At 34.6% G+C, this 21,531-nt stretch overlaps 1 protein-coding gene and 1 long non-coding RNA gene across 3 annotated transcripts in view; one reads left to right on the plus strand and one right to left on the minus strand.

The window, feature by feature from the left end:
* Positions 1-5,394: 5,394 nt before the first annotated feature.
* The window catches only part of LOC108362409 (mediator of RNA polymerase II transcription subunit 15), a 21,543-nt gene continuing 5,406 nt past the window's right edge, over positions 5,395-21,531 (minus strand). The window contains exons 1-3 of one of the 2 annotated variants that reach the window (XM_017615369.1): positions 9,778-9,928; positions 6,570-7,641; positions 5,395-6,511 (exon numbers count right to left, since the gene is read on the minus strand). In XM_017615369.1, the coding sequence (XP_017470858.1) occupies positions 5,640-6,511; positions 6,570-7,392 (1,695 nt within the window). In that variant the 5' untranslated portion in view covers positions 7,393-7,641; positions 9,778-9,928 and the 3' untranslated portion in view covers positions 5,395-5,639. Of the gene's footprint in view, positions 6,512-6,569; positions 7,642-9,777; positions 9,929-21,531 lie in introns of those variants that run through there. The other variant, XM_017615370.1, reaches the window with a different exon arrangement.
* On the plus strand, positions 10,077-10,890 carry LOC108362410 (uncharacterized). Its single transcript, XR_001847462.1, has 2 exons — positions 10,077-10,639; positions 10,705-10,890. It is a non-coding gene; the product is annotated as an uncharacterized LOC108362410 (long non-coding RNA).

Raw genomic sequence — 21,531 nt, forward strand, 5'->3', positions numbered from 1 at the left:
GTTGTATTAATAAATAGTAATATTGTTTGAAAATACATCAAATGTAAATGCAAACAACATGTAAACACAAACAGCTGATATGCACTTTGACACTTTATCCATTTTTACTCGGAGAAAAAATCCGGGCTGTTTCGGACAAGAAGACTTACGATCCAATACGTTCCAACGTTTGCTCTCTATTACCAATTATTTGAGTACGGGAAGCATTTTTGGGCTGTTTTGAGATCCCGCATTGAGTACGGGAAAGAACCTATTTTTTATGTTAGAGCCTGTGCCAATCATTAGCAAAGTTCTATGGCGAAAAAACTGTTTTCTATGGTCAGAAAATTTTACGTTTCTGCTGTGCCAATTCGTCACTTTTTATTGCTGAAAATTTTTGACAATTGCATTGATGCAGAAGGAGTTTAATTTTGTAATTCTTCTAGTACCAGGTTGACCGAGCTTTGCCCGGAGTGCATATGCTTTTTAAAGTTTTCAAGATTTGGATAGCTTTGAAAAAATATTTTGGGAAAAAAAAAAATGGGTTTCGATATCTGTTGTATATAGGGAAAGCATTGTTTAAGAACCTTCTCTTGGTACACATGAATGGTAATATTTTACCTTTTTACTAAAGAAAAAAATAAATAAATATGCGATTCAAAATAGGTGGCAACCCTATTAAAAATATTTTTGAATTAGGGATCTTTAAAGTAGAGCCTGTTTGATTTGTAAATAATGTCGAATAGGTGGCAACCTTATACGAGTCTAGATAGTGAGATAGTGCCTATTCAGATAACTTTAAAGTCCAAAATATTATCTGTGTACAAAATTTCATCAAAATCGTTAGAGCCGTTTCCGGGAACACTAAGGATATATATATAGTATATATACACGAATTGTTCGCTTAATGTAACAAGATAACTGAAATACATACTGTTGTTAAGCTGCCTTTACACGGGTCAATTTCAGTCGACTGAGAGATCGACCAGCCAAAACACATTTTACGATTGAATTGCCATTTACGCTAGTCGATTTTGGGTGAACGACAAAGTAAAGGCAGCTTTAAAAGTCAGCAATAATTTTCGAACTTCTTGCTATCAAATTTTTAACTAGCTCTGGTGGCTCGGCAATCTTCTCCAAGCAGCGAGCTTACACACAATCTTTAGTCAAATCACGAATTACAGTGAGTGAAGACTTAAAATGAGCATTGAATAACTAAACGTGTAAAGGGGTTATAAATGTGACCGTCCAAGTAAATTTGATTTGACTTGAGGCAGCACAGATATTTATATTTTGCAATTTATTAACATACATACATACATACATACATATACATATAAACAGATTTGGCATCTAATTTTTTCACCTGTGGAAAAAGTCTTATGATGAACCTATCAGTAATTTAACGGCTTAACTTACTTAAATTTATTTTTCACGCTTTTACAATTTTTGGGGATTTTTTTCGTTTCCTTCCAGAGAGCTAACAATCATTAAGCGTAAGTTTTAAATACTCCAAATAAATAATAAGTATTATTTTTCTTTGTATAGCGCGAGCGAAAGAAATTAGTTTTACGCTTTCGACTATAAGAAAAATTAAAAAACGATACAAAAATTTATGAGACTACTCAGCCATGTTCTGCAATTCATTTCCGAGGGAATTTCAACCAAAGCCACTTTGACTTCAAACTGAATGGAATTGAAATTCACTCGGAAGTGAATTGCAGATCCTGCCTGATTGTATTAAGTGTGAGTTTTTCATTTTAAGATAAGTTACAAAAATTAAAACTAATTTTAGAATCTATGTGTGTATTTAGGCTAGAACATACAAATTTAGTTTAAAGAAAGTTTATACACACAGATTTGCTTACGGCTAAGCAAGAAAGATTTTTTGTTCGTTAAATTCATGTGAAATAATGGTTTATATTTTTCTTCGATTAAGGACCATTTTCACTTTAAATTTTTGTATTTTCCCAAGTGTATGTCACCTTTACATTTAGGTATTTTTATTGCCATATTAATATTAAAACTGAACTGATTTTTTTATTATACAATGATTTTCACAAGATTTAATAAACAACTTTTTTAGTCACAAAAATGCTTTAATACAAATAATTTATATTTCAACGGAAAAACATTTATTTATTTATTATGTTTTCATACCATATGGAGGGGTTTCTAGCAACAAACTTTAAATTATCAGCAAACAAAATAAAACAAAAATACCTAAAAAAATGGCAAAACACACCACGCTCGAAAAAGGTAAAAAAACTAAATTATATGTATGTTATATTTTTAAAATTCTCATTTTTATTATAATAAAAAAAATTAAAAACTCAAAGCTGCTGTAACATAAAAAAATTAAATAAAAAACTACGAATATAATTTTAAAAGTTAAAAACGAAAGAGATATAAAAAAGTTACATGTGTACATATATACATATGCATTTAGTGTTTATAAACAGAAATTTGTTTTTACAATTTCAAAGGTATGAAAATGTAGACATAATCGAAAGAAAAATTATCGACTTAAAAATAGTTAAAAACAAAAAAAAATAATTAAAATAAATAAGTAAAAGGCCACAAATTATAGTGATTCGCGCTTACATTTATTTGATTGAAAAACTTAAATGGGAAATTAAGTGCTTCAATGAGTTTCCATAAAATAAAAATTTACTAAAAATGTAAAAGCACATAATCAGAAAAATTTTGAAACAAAATGTGTAAATAAAAATAAAAATAAAAATAAAGGAAATAAATAATCAGGATAAAATATAAATTCAATACACACCCCTATCGCGGGTGTCGACTAATAGTAGATAAACGACTCTTATTCGAGTATCGCTTTTCCATGGTATTGAGCACTACGATTTCTCTTTCAATAAGTGACTGTGAATAGTTTTTTTATCGCTCATTTTTCTACAACTATTTGTTTGTAGAAGGATGAGCGACTATAAACCATTCCCACGCACTTATTGAAAATTTTTGGAACCAAAATTCAATATCTCCCAAATTCTGGGCACGAAATGTGGTTTTTTGCGTTCCCGTACATTTGAACATTTTTCCATTTTTGAGAGCAAATATTTCGCTTACTCTCTAATTACCGGCTCCAGTCCGGGTTGTAGGGGAAATAACCTAATATATTGACTTAATGAGTTTTTACTTTAAGATACTCAAGAGCTTGTTTGCTTTTGTGAATTTCCTTCCCCTATTTCCACACTACATAGTACATGTTTGTAATTATAATCTCATGATTAGACACATAAATACACACATTTATTTATATTCATATATGTATATAGCTTAAAGTATACATAAATAGATCCACGTACTTGATATAGGAAACCTATGGAACTGAAGCATATGATAGCTAACCGTTATGAAGCGAACATGTGCTAAGTGGTAGTTAAATCATTTCAATATATAAATACTATGGCAAATTACAAAAATAGAAGCAAATATATTAAAATATAAATTTGCATATTTTTTAGAAAATAACAAACAAATATTCAAGCCTTGAAATATTTCAACAACCGTCAACGAAATCAAAGTGTTCCNATGAAGCGAACATGTGCTAAGTGGTAGTTAAATCATTTCAATATATAAATACTATGGCAAATTACAAAAATAGAAGCAAATATATTAAAATATAAATTTGCATATTTTTTAGAAAATAACAAGCAAATATTCAAGCCTTGAAATATTTCAACAACCGTCAACGAAATCAAAGTGTTCAGTATTGGGCTTTAACGGCCATTATTGCAGTTTAGTGTGGCTTGTTCTTTTTTCTAGATATAACCAAAGCGTAAACCGCCGAAATCAGAACTGGAATTCAACAAATATTTTAACATAATTCAAGTTTTATAAAAGGAAGTCAACTCACATATTTACATATAACAGTGTTGCAAACTCAGCGATAGTAAAAATGTTGCACGTCTTACCTATAGCTTACGCGTTTTCATACAATTATTAAATGAAAGTACGCAAGAGATTTCAACTAACATTAGACTGTACGATAATTTTGAGCTTTTCAAGAGGTCTGTAAAGTGTATGTGCAGTGATCTGGGCTCCTGATTAGGCAAATGTATTCATTTTCATGTGTCAAGTCGATATTTTTTTATCGGGCCTTAAATAAATATAAAAAATGATAATAATAGAAGAAGNGCAGTGATCTGGGCTCCTGATTAGGCAAATGTATTCATTTTCATGTGTCACGTCGATATTTTTTTATCGGGCCTTAAATAAATATAAAAAATGATAATAGAAGAAAAAATATGTATCTATTTTTATGATCTTCGGCTTGTTGGAAAGGTATTAAATAGAAAAAATTTGGCGCTTTCCAATTTAAATTATATACAAATATCAATTGCATTTTATGTTAGAGTTCCAAAAAAATTTAAAAACAAATATTTAAAAACAAAAAAGTACTCCTTAATAATTTTCCAGTAAGCCTACGGTTTTTATAAGCATTTTTTATATACATATGTATTTCATGTCACCCCAAAATAATTCGATGTGACCAAACAAAAATAAAGACATCCTCGTAATCAGGAGGTCAAAGGGCACCAAACACATTTCAAACCTCTTGGATTTTTTTTTTTGCTGTAGTACCGTGTTATTTCTTTATACACAAGTTTCATTGGCTTAAATTAAAATTTAATGAGTTCCTTTAAGTGCTTTCATTTCTACATCAACACATAGAACGCTTCTTTAACGGCGACTAAGTTTAAATTTAAAACTATTCATTTAATTCTACAGTCTTCTAGCCTTAAGCGAAAAATAAATGCAATCGTTTTATTGTTGTGCAAAAAAATATATAAGTATAAATATTTACAGATAAAAGTTATTACAAGCAATGACAAGAACTGATTATAACTAACAATACAACAGTTTGATAATATAGTGAAGTAATGAGTCCAGAAAATATTTGGCCTTCAGTAAAAACTCATCAACGCATACAAAAAGCAATTCAAAAAATTGTTAAAAAATAGAATACAAAGCAGTTCGAATGTCGAGGTACTGAAATATTTTTTACACAAAATAATTTTGCAAATTTAAGAAATACAAATGTATGAATCGTTAACAAAATAAATATAATGAATATAAATATATATAACTGGTGAAAAGGGAAAAAACTATATGCTAATACATATTTATAACCTATGTATGTATGTCTAATGATAACCAAAAGCATATAAATATTTTGTACATTTTAACTTACAATTTATGCATGACGGTTACTTAAGTAAAATAGTGTTTTTTTTTGTTTTGAAATATCATGTGTGNAAGGGAAAAAACTATATGCTAATACATATTTATAACCTATGTATGTATGTATAATGATAACCAAAAGCATATAAATATTTTGTACATTTTAACTTACAATTTATGCATGACGGTTACTTAAGTAAAATAGTGTTTTTTTTGTTTTGAAATATCATGTGTATTTGTAATATAACTATGAGAAATTGGCGTTTTCGGTAGAATGTAAATTTTTTGCTTAATTTTACAGCTTTTAAGAGTACTTTTTTATCCCGCCTATGTGTACAGTTAGTTGAAGTTGTAGAATCTCACTCGTAACCGTTGAGAGCTTTCAAATCGCTTGCTTCCACAATTTACAATTTTAAAGTTTTCCGCCCCACTCTCTTTCGTTGCCGGTCGAATTAAATGTGCGCCTTACCGCCTACACTGGCGCTACTAACCACGTGATGCGTCTCATAGCCACTTGGACTGCTGGAGCGCTTCATTTGTGACAACGCTTGTGCCATAGTTGCCGCAGCGGTGGCTGTCATCAAGCTGCCGCTGCTTGTCGCATTATTTACCGCCGATGAAGCGCCACGCCCTCTCTTCCGACGCGGCAGTATACCCTTGCGTGCCATGTAGAAACGTATTGTCGAGACTGGTATGTTGAACATGTTGCTGACTGTTTGGAAGGTTTGTCCTTTCGAAACACACTTTGCCGCCTGCGCCAGCGACGCTTCGGAGCGTCGAATACGCTTCAGCCCGCCTGCCATTTCGCCAACACTACCCACACCAGGTGCACCGCTGTTCGCCTGTACACCCATCACGCTAAGTAATGATGCATTTGCCGAGCTATCGTGTTCATTGTCCGCGTAACTGCTGTCGTCATCGTGCGCTGCCACGTAGTTGTGGTCCTCTTCTACGGTAGAGTCGAGATGTGTGCCGGCAGCAGCTGCGGAAGCAGCTTGCGCTGCTTTCAACTTGCTGGCAGCAATATTCTGCTGCAATGTATATTTTTCGTACTGCTCATAGGCCTGATTGGAATTGGAATCGTCAGCCGACTCGTCCTCTTCGCTGGCGGCGTTTGAATTGGCGGCGGCCATGGCGGCAGCAGCCGCGTTCGCTACATGCGCCAGCGTTGCTTGCGGCACGCGTTGATGTTGTGCTTGCTGTTGTTGTAGCTGCTTCTGGTGCGCAAGCTGCTGTTGGTGCTCCAGGTGATTTTGTTGCATGGCATTATGCACGAGTGTGCCGTTGCTCTGCCGCTGCTGTTGTTGTTGTTGCTGATGCTGCTGTNTGCATGGCATTATGCACGAGTGTGCCGTTGCTCTGCCGCTGCTGTTGTTGCTGATGCTGCTGCTGTTGTTGTTGTTGTTGTTTTTGCTGCTGCTGCTGTTGTTGCTGTTGCAATAGTTGCTGTTGCTGGAGGTGATGGTGCTGCTGCTGCTGCATCTGCTGCTCTTGTTCAACTTCGTGCGGCGCAGGTATTTCCTTTTTTATCATAAATGTTTGTTGGTGCTGGTATTTTTGTTGTGGTTGCTGTTGATGGATTTGTTGCTGCTGGTGATGTTGCTGTTGTTGATGCTGCTGCTGCTGCTGCAGTTCATGCGCCATCATGGCTGCGGTCATGCCGCCGCCAGCGTGCAGCTGTTGTAGCGCGCTCGCGGCTGTTGCTGTCGTTGTGGTCGTCGAATTGGTGGCGGTATCTGTGTCGGTATCCATGCCATCCGCTTGCTGTTGTGTCGCAGCTGCAGCAGCCGCGGCTGCCTTATTTGTGAGCGCTTTCAGCTGATTCAAATTCAACGCGGCGTCCGAGCCATAGAGTCCGCGTATACGCAACTGTTCGGCGCATCGCAGCAGTTGCGGCAAACCAGCTTGCGTAACATTCACCTCGCCCTTGTACATGAAGTCGACCAACGCCTGTATCTCCCACAGTTTGATTTCGCTGGGCAATATGATGACGGGGTGTTTGCATGGATTCTCCGCCAAAATACTGTCGAAGTAGGACGAGCAGGCGGCCAAAACGAGCCGGTGGCAATGGACTTGATGCCCCTCGCAGGCTAAGGTAACATCAACAAAACGTTGTCCGGCTAGCAGTTGCGGGAAAGCGGCACCAATACTACCCAAATGGCTGTTCCAGCGCACACAAAACTCCTGACGCTGGGACGCGTTCATCCTGGCGACGGCGCTGGTGGGCGAACCACGCAATCAGATTCTGGTACAGGCGTTTCGACAGCTGGACGAGAAGAAATGCTTTTGTCGTGGTTAATTAGCTGTTGCACGTATAAATATTTTTTTTTTCAAATTTTCCCTTAGAATCTTCGTCGGCAAGTGGCCGGGAAGTACAAACTGGATTTGGAGTATTTAGGAAGCGCTAAGTAGTCGAATTTCAACCTTCGATGGATTTTGGAATGCGTTGCATAACTAAAAGGGATAAATACAGAAATTTTTAAATAATTAAGGTTAGATAACATTTACCCAAGTCAAATATTTTTTACTTAGAACTAGAAACTCAGTCTAAAAACTGGGTTTAACGCGTAGTGAAAATTTTGGATACTTTTTATAGCTAAGATAAGAACCCACATCATCAGAACTCCACCCCCATGATTTATAGTTGAAGTAAGATTTTTTTAACAAGTGCTGTATTGGGTCTTCTTCACATCGCGATTTGACCACCAGATCAGAAAATATTAAACTTATGGTCATCTGAGAATTATACTTGGTTGTTGTTGTTGTCCTTAAATATGTTTGTTTCGCTAATATCCCCTTTTAAGTAGTCTAGTCTAACCAGCACTATAGCCGGCCTTGGGTATGATAATCTTCTGGCGGTCATGGAATATTTTTCCCAAAATCTGGCTTAAGTTCTGCAGCAACCTACGTTGAAGTTATTTTCTGGATCTGCTTTGCCTTTTCTAACAATATACTTGCACTGGCTTTTTTTTTGTTTTAGGCACACTTTAGTAATTACCTCCGATTTCACTGAACTTTTTAAGTCAAAATTGAATTTGGGATTACAACTAAAATTACATACATAAATGTCAATACAGGAACAATAGGTCTGTTTTTCCATTTTGGGCGAGTTTCAGACAAACGAGCATAAGTATGAAATGCTCTCACAAAAGAGGAAAACTGCCCAATATCATGGGAACACAAAATTCCCAATTTGATGCCTGAAACTAAATGTCAAATCGTATAAATAACGCCGTCCGATACGATTTTGCACCCAAGAAATTTTTTTTTTTTTTTAAATTTTATTAAACTTTGTACCAAGGGATTTTGGGATTGCCGATTACGAATCTGAAGTAAATTTTTAAAAATTCAAAATAGCGGACGGATTTTTAAATAATCGACAGATTTCTGTGAAATTTTCTATCCAAAGGTTCTTTGAGTCATCACAAAACTGAAATCAGTTTTTACAAACTCAAGACGGCGGATGGATTAAAAAAAATATATATGTACGTATATATGTATATTGGATCCGTCATTTTTAAATTTTTGAAAACTGATTGCAGTTTTGTAATAAGCGACCCAAAGAACCTTTGGAAATAAATTTTCATAAAAATTTTAAAATTTTTTTAAAATCCATGCGCCATTTTGCATTTTTAAAAACTGACTCCAGATTCGCACTCTCTCAAGTTGTTTCTCACTAGCCCGCGAAAGAGCAAAAGAAAAAGAGATTAGGCAGTTTTGTGCACCTGCGGGCGCCAGTGAGTGAGCAAAAAGCGGACCTAACATTTTGAGGGATTGCGAAAAACATGCTCCCAGATAGTTGAAGTTTTCGAAAATATTCTGAGCGTGGCAAGATTTTTGTGTGATGATGGGAATATAAAATTTGTAATCATTAAAAAATTTTATTTTTTTTTGTTTATTTTTATATTTTATGAACAAAACGATTTTTTCTCGAACCTAATTACTTTTATTTCATCACTTTTCGGCAAACGTGATTAAAACAAGTAATTTTCAAGCAAGAAACACAACCGACTTCAATTTTCGTATAAAAATTTAGGAGCATCATTAATTTCTTCCAATCCAAAGATCGGATATAAACCAAATTAGTATGGGACCACCTTTCCGATAAAAAGAGAATCATCGAAATCGGTTCACGTGTTCGACAGTAATGCGGTACATTAAAAAATATTCCGACGATTCGATATATCGCTTATAAGCTCCTGTTTTTGAAGTCGGTTAAAACATATGTACATATGTATATTGTAAATTTCATGAATATTTTTATTTTTTAGTTTTTAAATACGGAAGAACTAAACATTTTAAAAGGCGCTCTTGACTAAAAGTACAGTTAACTCTTTTATTCACGTAGATATGTATGCATGGATTTAAAAATACTTGACAAGCATCTCTAAATATATTTTTTGTAACGCACACACTAACAGCACTTACATATACACGACCACACAGCGACTAAAGGACAATGAAGCGCCCAAAAATTAAGTATCTCTTCACTAAGTATCTATCACTAATATGCTTTCTGACCAAAAACCAACACTAAACTGTGATTATATATTCTAAAATAATAAATATTAAATTGAAATAAAAACACACCGTATAAAGACCAATTTTTTCTTAATTTTTTCTCCTACTACACTCCCAAGGCACAACCTTTCAACAGCAAAATTATTGAAAAATCCGTATGCGAGTAGCGAATTCCTTTTTTGCATTTAACAGAAAACGCCAAAAGACAAAGAAATACTGAAATGGAAAAAGTAATAAAATAAAAGTAGCAGCAAACATAAGTTTAACAACAGTGGCGACGATGGCGGCGACTGTGGCATCAGCCGCAGTTAGCAGCACAACGGCAGTGGCAGTATAGCAATCTTAACAACAAAAACAACAATAACAACAAAGCGGCAACGCAAATTTTGAACACTGTACTTTAGTATTTTTCAGCAGTGTAGAACGCAAAAACATTAAAGAAAAACAAAAGGAAAAACAGGCACATCCACATCCAATATGTTAAAGCGACCACAGCTAAGCATAGAGCCACCAACCAGCATGTGGCAGTGCATACAGCACAAGAACAGGCAGCAGCCGACACCAGACCAGGCCAGGCCACTCTCAGAACAACGGAGACGTTGTTGCTGACTCTGAGAGACAGCAAAGAATATATTAAAAATACAACATGCAGGCTATATGGAGAAGGTAAGCAAGACAGGCAGGCAGACAGACAGACAGGCAGGACTGGCATCCGACCGGGCCAAGCGAGTTTCAAGTGTAGAGAGAAGAGCACGAGCGCGCATACGCCAAAGTTGCTAATATATTTTTATGTTTAATGCTCGAAGGAGTAGAGCGCGACCAGTATGAGTGGCAAGCGCTTTTAATGGTGGTTAAACAACATTGATTGCGACCCGAAGACATTAATAAAACTACAATATGGCGCATAGGGAAAAAAATAATAAAAAAGTATGTAAGTATCTATGTACAATGTATGTACATCTGTATGAAAAGAACTATATATACATATTCTTATAGCCACTTAAATAAATTTGTCCATGTATGCGTGCAACAGCAGGAGTCAGGCCATAAAAAAAATAATGAACGAAAAGGAAGGCAAGTATAAGGCGTTGAGAAAAAAGTTTAAATAAATATGCTTAAGCACATTCCTTGTGGGACGATGCAGCAAAAACCGACGAGAGCTTAAAAACAGATTTAAAAAAAGAAAGCCACGACTTTCAGCGACCACAGCAAAGGCAACGCAGAAAGTGCCAACAGAAAAATATAAATAAATTTAAAAAAAATCAGTATTTTATGTATGCGTAGAAAAATCAAACGAAGGAGCACGAAGAAATCAATAAAAAAAGGTAAATTGCATTCGTACGAGTATGACACAGAGTAAGAATTACAAAAAACAAATATATATACATATATATTTACTATTCGCAAAACTAAATAAATTACACGAAAAATTATCAATTGATTGAATTTAAAATTTGTACGTTGTCGGTTAAGAAAAACATCTATGTATGTATGTATATGTACCTTCCACTACGACTTCTACACGATTTCGTCATATGCCACACAATAAAAAGAACAACGTGTGTTTGCAGTGTGTACATCCTTTACCTTGAATTGTTGACCACGAATAACCTTTGATTTGTATTAGCAACTATGTACTATACGCTCATGTAAACTTTTGTTGTTGCTGGAACAAATTAATGAGTTCTGTTAACATTTGTCGATCGCTTAGTTCATCAGGGTTATCAACCTCATTTAACGGTAGCCCTTGAAACTGGCTGTCTCGGCGGAGAAAGGCATGTTAGAAAAGGCGGTTTGACCCCATGCTCATAAATATGCTGGGTATGTCGGGGTTGATTCTCAAATAGTAAGGTTGTAACTTCCGACGATATCCAGAACGGAGTTGGTTTAAAGTAGGTGGATCTTACGGCGCAACTCATCGGGCGAGAATTAATCAGTATGCCTAAATAAGTGAAGCGTGGACTCCTTCAGACAAATTCATTCAGTATCTCCCCACTACTGAAGAAAGAAAAGTGGTAAACCGATCGGACTACCCCTTGTTGTGTAACTATTATCGGCTAAAATACTCGTATATCGGGCATTTCTTCGGGTCGGACGAACCATAATATTAAATTTAACACGACTTGAGCTTTGTCGGGTTGAACAAGGATGGAAACGGTTGATTAAAGCGAACTCAAATGCTCTTCGAACTTCTTACGGTGCTTGTATATCATTTGAGTAATCAGGTGAAGGGGTGATTGGTGTCGGCGGGCAAACCTACACAAGCCTGACATATGTATGTTTGGTATGTCGGGTAGGAGCCTTAATTTTTAAAGCAATTTTACAGACCTTAACTGGGGCAGAGGTACGCAGTTCTCTCGCGGCAGCTGAAGCTCTTTCGTCCGCTATAGGTGGTTATTTGGCTCGAATAACGGCATTGCCGACGCTGTGACTCGTTTTGGCAAGTCTAAAGCTTCGCCTACTGTGCCCAACTAATCCTCGGTAAGCAAATAAGCGACGTACAATTCAGAGCCGGCCGATAGTCTCTCACGATAAGTGTTTGGCTTGAGCGCCTCACTGAGTGCCGCAACTGCAGTTCTTTGATCTCGTTTTTCGCTTCCACGGATTCTGTGAAGAATTTGGACCCTACCGGTGTCAGTGCCAGGCCACTTGCTTTAAAAAACTTTGAATTTTTCTTTACAATTATTCGATTTTACAATAAAAATTATTCGGCAGCATGCAAGGAGCCAGCGTCGACAACCGTGATCGAAAGAAAACCCATTCGAAATTTCCTTTTGAGATACAGCACCATTACAAATTGTATTGGAGAGAAAACAGGTGCCATTTTACTTTAAACTATTCGAAATGAGTAATAAGTAACTTGAATTCGGATGCCGTGAAATGGGCCCATGAATACTTAAATTTTATTTGAGAATCTTTGCCATAGCGGAATAAAAGCTGAGATCACGTTGTACGCACAGCTTTATAACAGTTTCGATTGCATGACTGTTAACTATAACAGCTGTGGGTTTAACATAACGAAGATAACGCAAACTTTAAGCATAACCTTCCACGAGCTCGATTGTGATTTGTATGAGGTGTCTCACCAAAACTAGATAATTTTTATTGCAATCGATATATGTGTGTATGTAAGTATGTGTATATAGGTACTATGTAAAAAGAATAGTGCAAAATTCATGCAAGATGAATTAAAAGTGCAAACATTAAATGCTACACCCATGCTACCATTAAGGCCATACATATGTATATACATTAGGGTGGTCCTTAAATATAGGGAGTAAATTTTTACATAAGATTTCCTAAGCCTCAACCCCTGCGTCGATGCGACTTAAGTAGTATCGATTTTGGGTATTAATTTTTAGATTTTTTGAGTACATAGAGGAATCTGAACTTTGCCTTTGAACCCTTTACGACATGCCTTAAACGATTATGGTAATATCGATTTTGGGTATTAGACGAGAAAAAAAATTAATCTTAATTTGTTTAGTCTCTATAGTTTGCCCCCCTGTGCGACACACCTTAACCGTCTACAATCGGGTGAGACTGAAAAACATCCTTCATTTAATTTTTAAGGACCACCTTAATGCACATTTGTACATAAGTGAAAGCTGGATGTAGTGGATGAAATGTGAAACGAAATAGGAAATAAAAATAAAAGTAACAAGAAACTGCGTTCAACAAAAATAAACAAATGAAAATGGCACAGGCCCCACTCAGAGAGCATAAAACATAAAGCAATTGTGCGCACGCGAAAACGTGAGAACTAATAAGCAACTCTTTATTATCATAGTATTAGTAGTGCTGCTTTCAGGTTATAAGGGTGGTAATATTTGAATGCCAAATACGATTAATGATAACAAATTATACATTAAAGCGACCAAGCATATTGTACAAGTGCAATTACTCTGATAAATATTGTTGAAAAATACACCTCAAAAACTTTTTGGAATTGTTTTTGACTGTATTTATTTAATAGTCATAACATCGCAGTCTATTTATATCCTCATGTGCTTATTTTTGAACCACCATAATAATGTACATACACTTTCATAATTTGTCACCCTGACGAGGATTTAAACCAAATAATGCAAAAATAATAGGCGTTGAGAGCACACCACATTAACAAAAAAGGAAGGATGGTCACGTGCCTAAATCAAAAAAAAAAAAATTAAGTTGAGAAAATATCTTTGTTTCTTTACAGCTAATTACCGCTACCTGGAATGCGTTAATTAACCCAAAAATCTAGCAGAAACTTGCAGCGATCTCTCGTTCTTAAGCTTATCTTTTTTGGCGTCTCCTGCTAGTTCTTGTTAGTAAAAAGTAATAAACAGCGTTTCAAACGTAAACAAGCGAAATTAAGCAGTTTGCTTTTATTTGCTTCTTACTACATAGTTTTAGTATTATTTTAAGCGAATCGTTAAAAAGTGATCAAGTGTTGCCATTAGCGCACACAAGGGGTGGGTTTTGGGGTTCAAACCCCCCCTAAAGCTAATAACCTCAAATACAAACTGTATCTTAAAGCTAAGAATCCAGCTCTCAAGGAAATTATAAGAAATATTTATTATAATTTCTGTTGCTTGAAAAAGCGCTTTGCTTTTGCTGTCAATTTTCATGAGGAAATGAATATACGAGCATTTTTTTTTGAGAGCTGCAAACTGATTTAAGAAATTTTGGTAGAAAATTTCTTTTCCATTTCTCGTCCGTCGTTTTATATGAATTTTTCGTTTTTCTTGAGAGTTCAGTTAATTTTTTCGGTATTCGAAATATTAAAAAAATTTAGAAATCGTGAAAAATCACCATCTCTATCGAAAGCCAGAAACCAGAAATCGAAAAAAGGAACATAAAAGTGCAAAAATTCATGGAATCAATAAATTTATTTTTACTGAGTCTTTTTTAAAATTTTTTCTTAGGTACTTTTGAAAGTTGAGCGCATCTTGAGTTTATAGAACTTTTTATTAAACAAGTAGTTTTTAAGGAAAGAACACAACCGACTTCAATTCTCATATTCAAATTTAGGGGTACCGTTAATTTCTTCATGATCCAATCATCGGATCTCTAAAACAAATTACGGGACGAACCTTGAGGTACTATCTTTCTAATAAAAAAAGGATTATTGAAAACGGTTCACGTGGTCCAAAGTTATGTATTCCGGCGAGATGATAACCTCCCTTTTTTTGAAGTCGGTTAAAAGCGTTTGAGTTCTGTTAATATGTAAATAAAGTGCAGTTTATGAATTTTAAAACGTTTATTTATTTATTACATACTGTACATAAAACTTGCATAAATATATTTTAAAGAGCGTATTATCTGAAGAAAATTTTCAGTATTTTCCGGTGATATATCTTCAGAAATATAAACCCCCCCCCCCCTAAAATATATTCCTGGGTGCGCCCCTGAGTGTTGCAAAGCTTAGATAGTTGTGAATACTTTTGAAGGTTTCAGCGGCTAAAAAATCGTATTGATTTTTAATATATGCGCAAGACCGTTTTCGAAAGAAATAAAGAAAGTCAACGGGGGTTTTCCAAAATTTCGTAATTTATATATACAGTATTGGACATATCTATAGCACCCTCCTTTCAAAGCGATATTGTTCGCCACTTATGTTTAATTATTAGTTTTTAAGAATTTTCAATTAAAATACAGTTTATTCTCAAAAAAAACCCATATAAACCCAAGTTTTAAACTTTTTAAAAGACCGCAAAAAAGTGCAACAAATTTTTCATCGAAATTTCAAACTTTTTTTTCAGAAGCGGTAGAATTTTTTTGAATACACACTTTTATAGCCCATTCAATTTTGGTCCAATAATGTGCAAGTTTCAAGTCGCTAAAGATTACCGTTGATTTTTTAGAATTTTTTTTGTCTCATTTGCTTTAATATAACGACTAAACACAATTTATTTTTATATGGCAGAAACCCGCAACACCTTCAGCGAAAAAAATTCTAAACAATCAACGGTAATTTTTAACCACTTGAAACTTGCACATTATTAGACCAAAATTGAATGGGCTATAAAAGTGTGTATTCAAAAAAATTCGACCGCTTCTGAGAAAAAAGTTTGAAATTTAGATGAAAAATTTGTTGCACTTTTTTGCGGTCTTTTAAAAAGTTTAAAACTTGGGTTTATATGTGTTTTTTTTTTTAGAGAATGAACTGTATTTTAATTGAAAATTCTTAAAAATTAAGCATAAGTGGCAATCAATATCACTTTGAAATGGGGGTGCTATTGTATTGGCCAATACTGTATGGAAAAGCCCGCAAAAGCCGTCAGCCAAAAAAGGAAAACAATATTAAAAATGAATGCGATTTTTTAGGCGCTCTAAGCTTGAACTTGCTTTACTAAAATTTTATAAGCCTGTTAATTGCATACCCAAAACATTTTTAAAAAATCTGGTTAAAAAGCTCGAAATTTAGATACAAATTTGTATAATTTCTCGTTCTGTATAAAGTTTGAAAGTGTGATTTATACAGTGTTTGTATTAAAGCATGAACCATATTTTTATAAAAAAAAGATCAAAAAAATTTTAGCTTGAAACATTGTAAATATTAAAAACGAAAAACCATTCATCAATTTTTGACCATTACAAAAAAACTGGTGTTTTTTCCGCCGGGATCAAAAAATGTATTATATTTGACGACTTCCACCAAAATATTTCGGAAAAATATTAAGATTTACGTGAGCTGGAAGGATTGCTTGGAAAAAATCCCATCAGATAGCAAAACAGTTTAAGCTTTATCAAAGATTTCTTGAAGAGCCAAACTATACCAATTTATACTTATGAGATATTATTGGAAAGGTATTTTCTCACCCTTCTTGTTTCTTTGCAAAGAAACTTATTCACGTCCAATTTTTTTTTCAAATGTTAACACATCTTTATTCAACTTGGAATGACGCTCGCTCATCTTACCTTATATACCTTATACTTTGAAAGAGTTTATTTGGAAAGAAATAAAAAGTGAAAGAAATTACCTTTTCAGTGATAACCTCATAGTAAAGTTTTGGCTGAGTTATTCAGTTTTTCTTAAACCAATCTTCGAAAAAAAGTTCAAAAAGAGTATCAAAAATCTTATTATTATTACTTATTCTGTTGAAAACATGTTTTAATATTTGTATGCCGGTTTTTTTGTGTGGGGATTTTTTTTTTCAAAAAATCCGTTAAGAAACTATTTTTATTCATAAAAAACTACATTTTTGGAGGTATTTTCAAATCGGCCCAGCTTACGTAAATATTAATATTTTTTCGAAATATTTTGGCGCAAGTCTTAAAATATAATAGATTTTATACTTCCAATAGAAAAACAGAACCCATTTTTTTTTGTATGTATGGGGAGTGATGCAGTCTAACGCACATATCGTCGGTGATACTACAAAACGTGCTAGGTCACTTATTAGCTCTGGTGCTTAATTGATCTGCTATCTGTGTCTGATCGCTTCTGGCAATCGTTCATCTTCATCAGCCAAAGGTAGCCAGTTTTGTCATTCGTTTATTAGGGTGTAACGATTTGCAGATACATTCCGGTGCAAGAAAAATGCCATCTAAGTGTCCAGGGTACTAATAGACATATACCGTTTTGCAGTATCACCGACAATGTACATACATACCGTCACCTAAGGGTGAAAGGGTGCCAAGTAGATTTTTTTTTAATTGTTCCGTAGAGAAGAAAAATCTATGTAGTCCCTGCCACTCTGGATCAAAAACGAAATAAAAAATGGAATTGGCACCTTTTCACCTTTAGGTAGCGATATTTATTTATTTATTTATTTATTTATTTATTTACTGAAGTCAATGAACAAAATATTCTTACAGACCACACATGTTGGAGAGTATTACTAGTTTAATTACATTATTCAAGACAATTATTCACATGAAACAGACATTTTGACATTTCGCCACACTCATAATAAATTAAAAAACGCTTACATATAAGTTAAGATCATAAACTACACTAATGACTGATAAAATAATCACTTAACTGGGCTTTAAGAGCAAATTTAGAAACTGGTAAGTCTAGGTCTAAAGAATTTGCGAAGACGTTAAACACAGCTGGAGTTCTATTAATAGGAGCATTGGCACTATATGCCGTTTTGCTGAGGCCAACTCGAAATACCTCAAAGCGACGGAGGTTTCTACTCGGAACATTGAAGTGCAACCTCTCAAGAAGGGACGGGCAGTCAATCCTGCCTGTAGCAATGTCAGAAATAAAAGATATCGCCAAGAGTGTTCTTCTATCATTTAAGGACAGTGGGCTGATTAGACGGCACCGAGACTCATATGACGGAATCGGGAGTGTGAAATTTAGCAAATGTAGAGCGACACAGAGGAAAGTTTTTTGAACTCTCTCCAACCTGTTTATATGAATAGAATGATATGGTCTCAAAAATGATATGGCCGCACAAAAGCAGAAAAAACCATCTTAAGTGTGTATGGATCTTAGAAATTAGAAGAGTTCCTTCGTACAAATGCAAGCATAGCAAGCGAGTTTTTTATCGTATAATTAATATGCATAGCAAAAGTAAACTTAGTGTCAAAGTAGACCCCCAGATCCTTGACATCATTAACCGACTCAAGCGTAGAGTTTGCAATGCTATACGATTGTGCAGTTTAGTGAATGTCGCTTTGTGACATTTATTAATGTTTAGATACAGTCGATTCCTAACGCACCAATTGTTAAGCTTATTAAGCTCCAATTGAAGAGCAGTAGCGTCATTGGTGCAGCCAATCTCAGAGTAAAGTTTCAAGTCATCCGCATAAAGCAGAAACTTAGAGAATGAAAAACACGGAGAGATATCATTAATGAACGGGTTAAAGAATAGAGGTCCTAATATGCTACCCTGAGGCACACCTGAGATAGCAACAAAATGGTANCGATTCCTAACGCACCAATTGTTAAGCTTATTAAGCTCCAATTGAAGAGCAGTAGCGTCATTGGTGCAGCCAATCTCAGAGTAAAGTTTCAAGTAATCCGCATAAAGCAGAAACTTAGAGAATGAAAAACACGGAGAGATATCATTAATGAACGGGTTAAAGAATAGAGGTCCTAATATGCTACCCTGAGGCACACCTGAGATAGCAACAAAATGGTACGAAGCAACACCATCTACGACAACCGCACTTATCCTGTTATGTAAGTACGATTTAGCCCACTTTCAAAAATTTGAATGAAAGCCAAATCACTCCAGCTTAGTTTAAAGAATTTTGTGGGAAATTTTGTCAAAGGCTTTGGAGAAATCCGTATAAATCGTATCCACCTGCACGCCTCGACGAAAGGCTGAATAAGTCTTCAGTGAAGACAGAAAGATTAGTTAGCGTAGATCTTGCTGCAACAAAACCATGTTGGTTAGAACTGATCACAAGTTTGACGTGAAAGTAAAGTTTATCATTAACGATAGCTTCAAAAAGTTTGGCAGCGGTTGATAGTTTAGAGATCGGTCTGTAGTTAGAAATGTTATTCATACAACCGCTCTTAAATATCGGGGTGATAGAAGTTCGCTTCCAATCATCGATAAAAATTCCAGATGATAAAGATTTGTTGAATAATAATTTCAGCGGTTCAACCAGCGAATCACAACTCTTAAATAGAATTGCCGAGAGACCATCAGCATCAGTGTGCGAGAATTTTTTATGTATCGTATCCCTTTAATTATGTCCTCATCGGAAAGAACGAGCGTTAAAGTCAACGGGAGAAGACATGGTAGAGGAAAGGTTCCATTGAATACAATTTAAATCATCGTCGGACACTGTTTTGGGTATGCATGAGGATTTTCTTTTGGAATTAATGTAGCGCCAAAAAAATTTCGGGTTATCCCTTACCTCCAGTTCATAGTTCCGAATATACCTTTTGTACAACACTTTGTTTAGCTCATTGAACTCTCATTTTTATAGGACACAAATAAGTCATAAAATCGCTGCTCTTTAGTAGACTTAATTTTTTTAAAAAACTTATTTCGCAAACTCTTTAGCCGTCTTAGCTCATTAGAAGACCATGGTACCTTAAAATTTTTGCTATTGAAAGTTGGAACATATTCAGTGCACAGCTTAGCAATATTAGACTTGAAGATGTCTATGTGTTTATATAATAGAATATTAACGATTATAGCGGTCAACGCCGGAAGAACAATAGTAGTACATACTAAGCTATAAATATGTACGGCGAAAGAACTTACTTTGATTAGTGAACATATATACATACTTACATAAGAATAAACGAGTACTTAAACCTTTGGTCGCAATATGTCTATACTTTTACATATTCGCATAGTCCACTGTTTTCCACGCAACAAAACGATTTCCAGCTGCATTCGTTTTTTCAGAAATTCACTTAAAATCCGAGAAAAAAAAGTTTATTGCTGAGTTGAATCTACCAGGGTCGTTGTCTGTTACGACAATATTTTGACTGCCCACGGGGAGGCCGAGTTTGGCTAAGTAGAAGTTGAAAGTAATCGCTCTTGCGGCTTTCCCTGTGACTCTACTCGAAAAGGAAGCTAAAGGCTGAATCGAGGAGCGAGAGTGTTGCGATATGCTTAGCCTTTAACTGTGGACAAGCGGTGTCACAGACGTTTTTATCTCATATCGAAGAATATTGAAAATGCTGTGTATTTATTTAAATAGTTTTCGATTTCTTCCAATAAAAAATAATTCTTTCAACATTAAATCTTTTCTTTAAATACCCATTCAATCTATGTTTATTGCTGTAGATTTAGGAGACTGTGAGATTCTATGACCAGGCTATACCAAAGGTTAAAGAGCGGCTTTGACCTTTAGAAGGCTTAGGATATTAACAAAAATGCGAAACGTTGGAATCTACACACATATATAAAGTGGTAGAAGAAATAATATAAACTTTTTATTTTGACCAATTTTGCTTAAATTTCTTTTTTTTATTCGTTGTTTAACATTTTTTTATAAAAGACTAGCGCATTATATAACACGCACCATATAAATCTACATTTCAAACTTTAGACAAAAATTCAACAAATTTTACCAAAACTCTACAAAAATTTCAAACCTTTTATAAGTGCACATTTCAAGACGAATTTTCCCATATCAAATATGCTCCACAATATCGTTTGTATGGGATAAAATGCCTAGCACCATCAGCAAAAAAAATTATTAAAAATCAATGCGATTTTCTAGCGTCCTGAACATTGTACTGTAACCTACTACTTATTTAATTTAATAAGCTACAAAACTGCTTACCCAAAATTTTTCTAAAAATTCTAAATAAAAAGTTTACAATTTTTTGTGCAAATTTTAAAGTTTGTTAAATTTTTCTAATTTTTGTACCAAGTTTGAAATGTTCATTTATGAGATGCTGATTAGGTAAAGTGCTAAACTTTTATAAAAAAATATAAACATTAAATAAACAAAAAAAAAATAGCCAAAACTAGTCAAAATGTCACTTGACTTAATCAACTGACCACAAGTGTATTTTATATGGAGAAAAAAGTTTTCGTATAAATGGTACAGAATTCTTACAAATAATTTTTTTTTTGGTATAAGAAAAACTTGAATAACTGAACCTAAACTCTACCGCTTTAGACTTAAGAGGTGTCATTGAAAAGGTATTTTCTCGCCCTTTTTATTTCTTTGCTAATAAACTCATTCAAAGGATGAAATAGAAAAGTAGGATGAACGAACATCATTCAAAGTTGAATTAAGAAACAGTGTGAAAATACCTTTCTACTGAGATCCCATAAGTCTAAATCTGAATAGTTTTGGCCCAGTTATTCAAGTTTTTCGTAAATCCATCTTTGAAAAAAGTTAAAAAAACCGCATCAAAAATCTCATTCTTTCGATTTTTGCAGATTTTTTAAGCTTAATCTG

The sequence above is a fragment of the Rhagoletis zephyria genome, unplaced genomic scaffold, assembly GCF_001687245.7.
Source record: "Rhagoletis zephyria isolate East Lansing unplaced genomic scaffold, Rhagoletis_zephyria_1.1 Rzeph_scaffold_01005, whole genome shotgun sequence".
In the NCBI taxonomy this organism is placed as follows: domain Eukaryota; kingdom Metazoa; phylum Arthropoda; class Insecta; order Diptera; family Tephritidae; genus Rhagoletis; species Rhagoletis zephyria.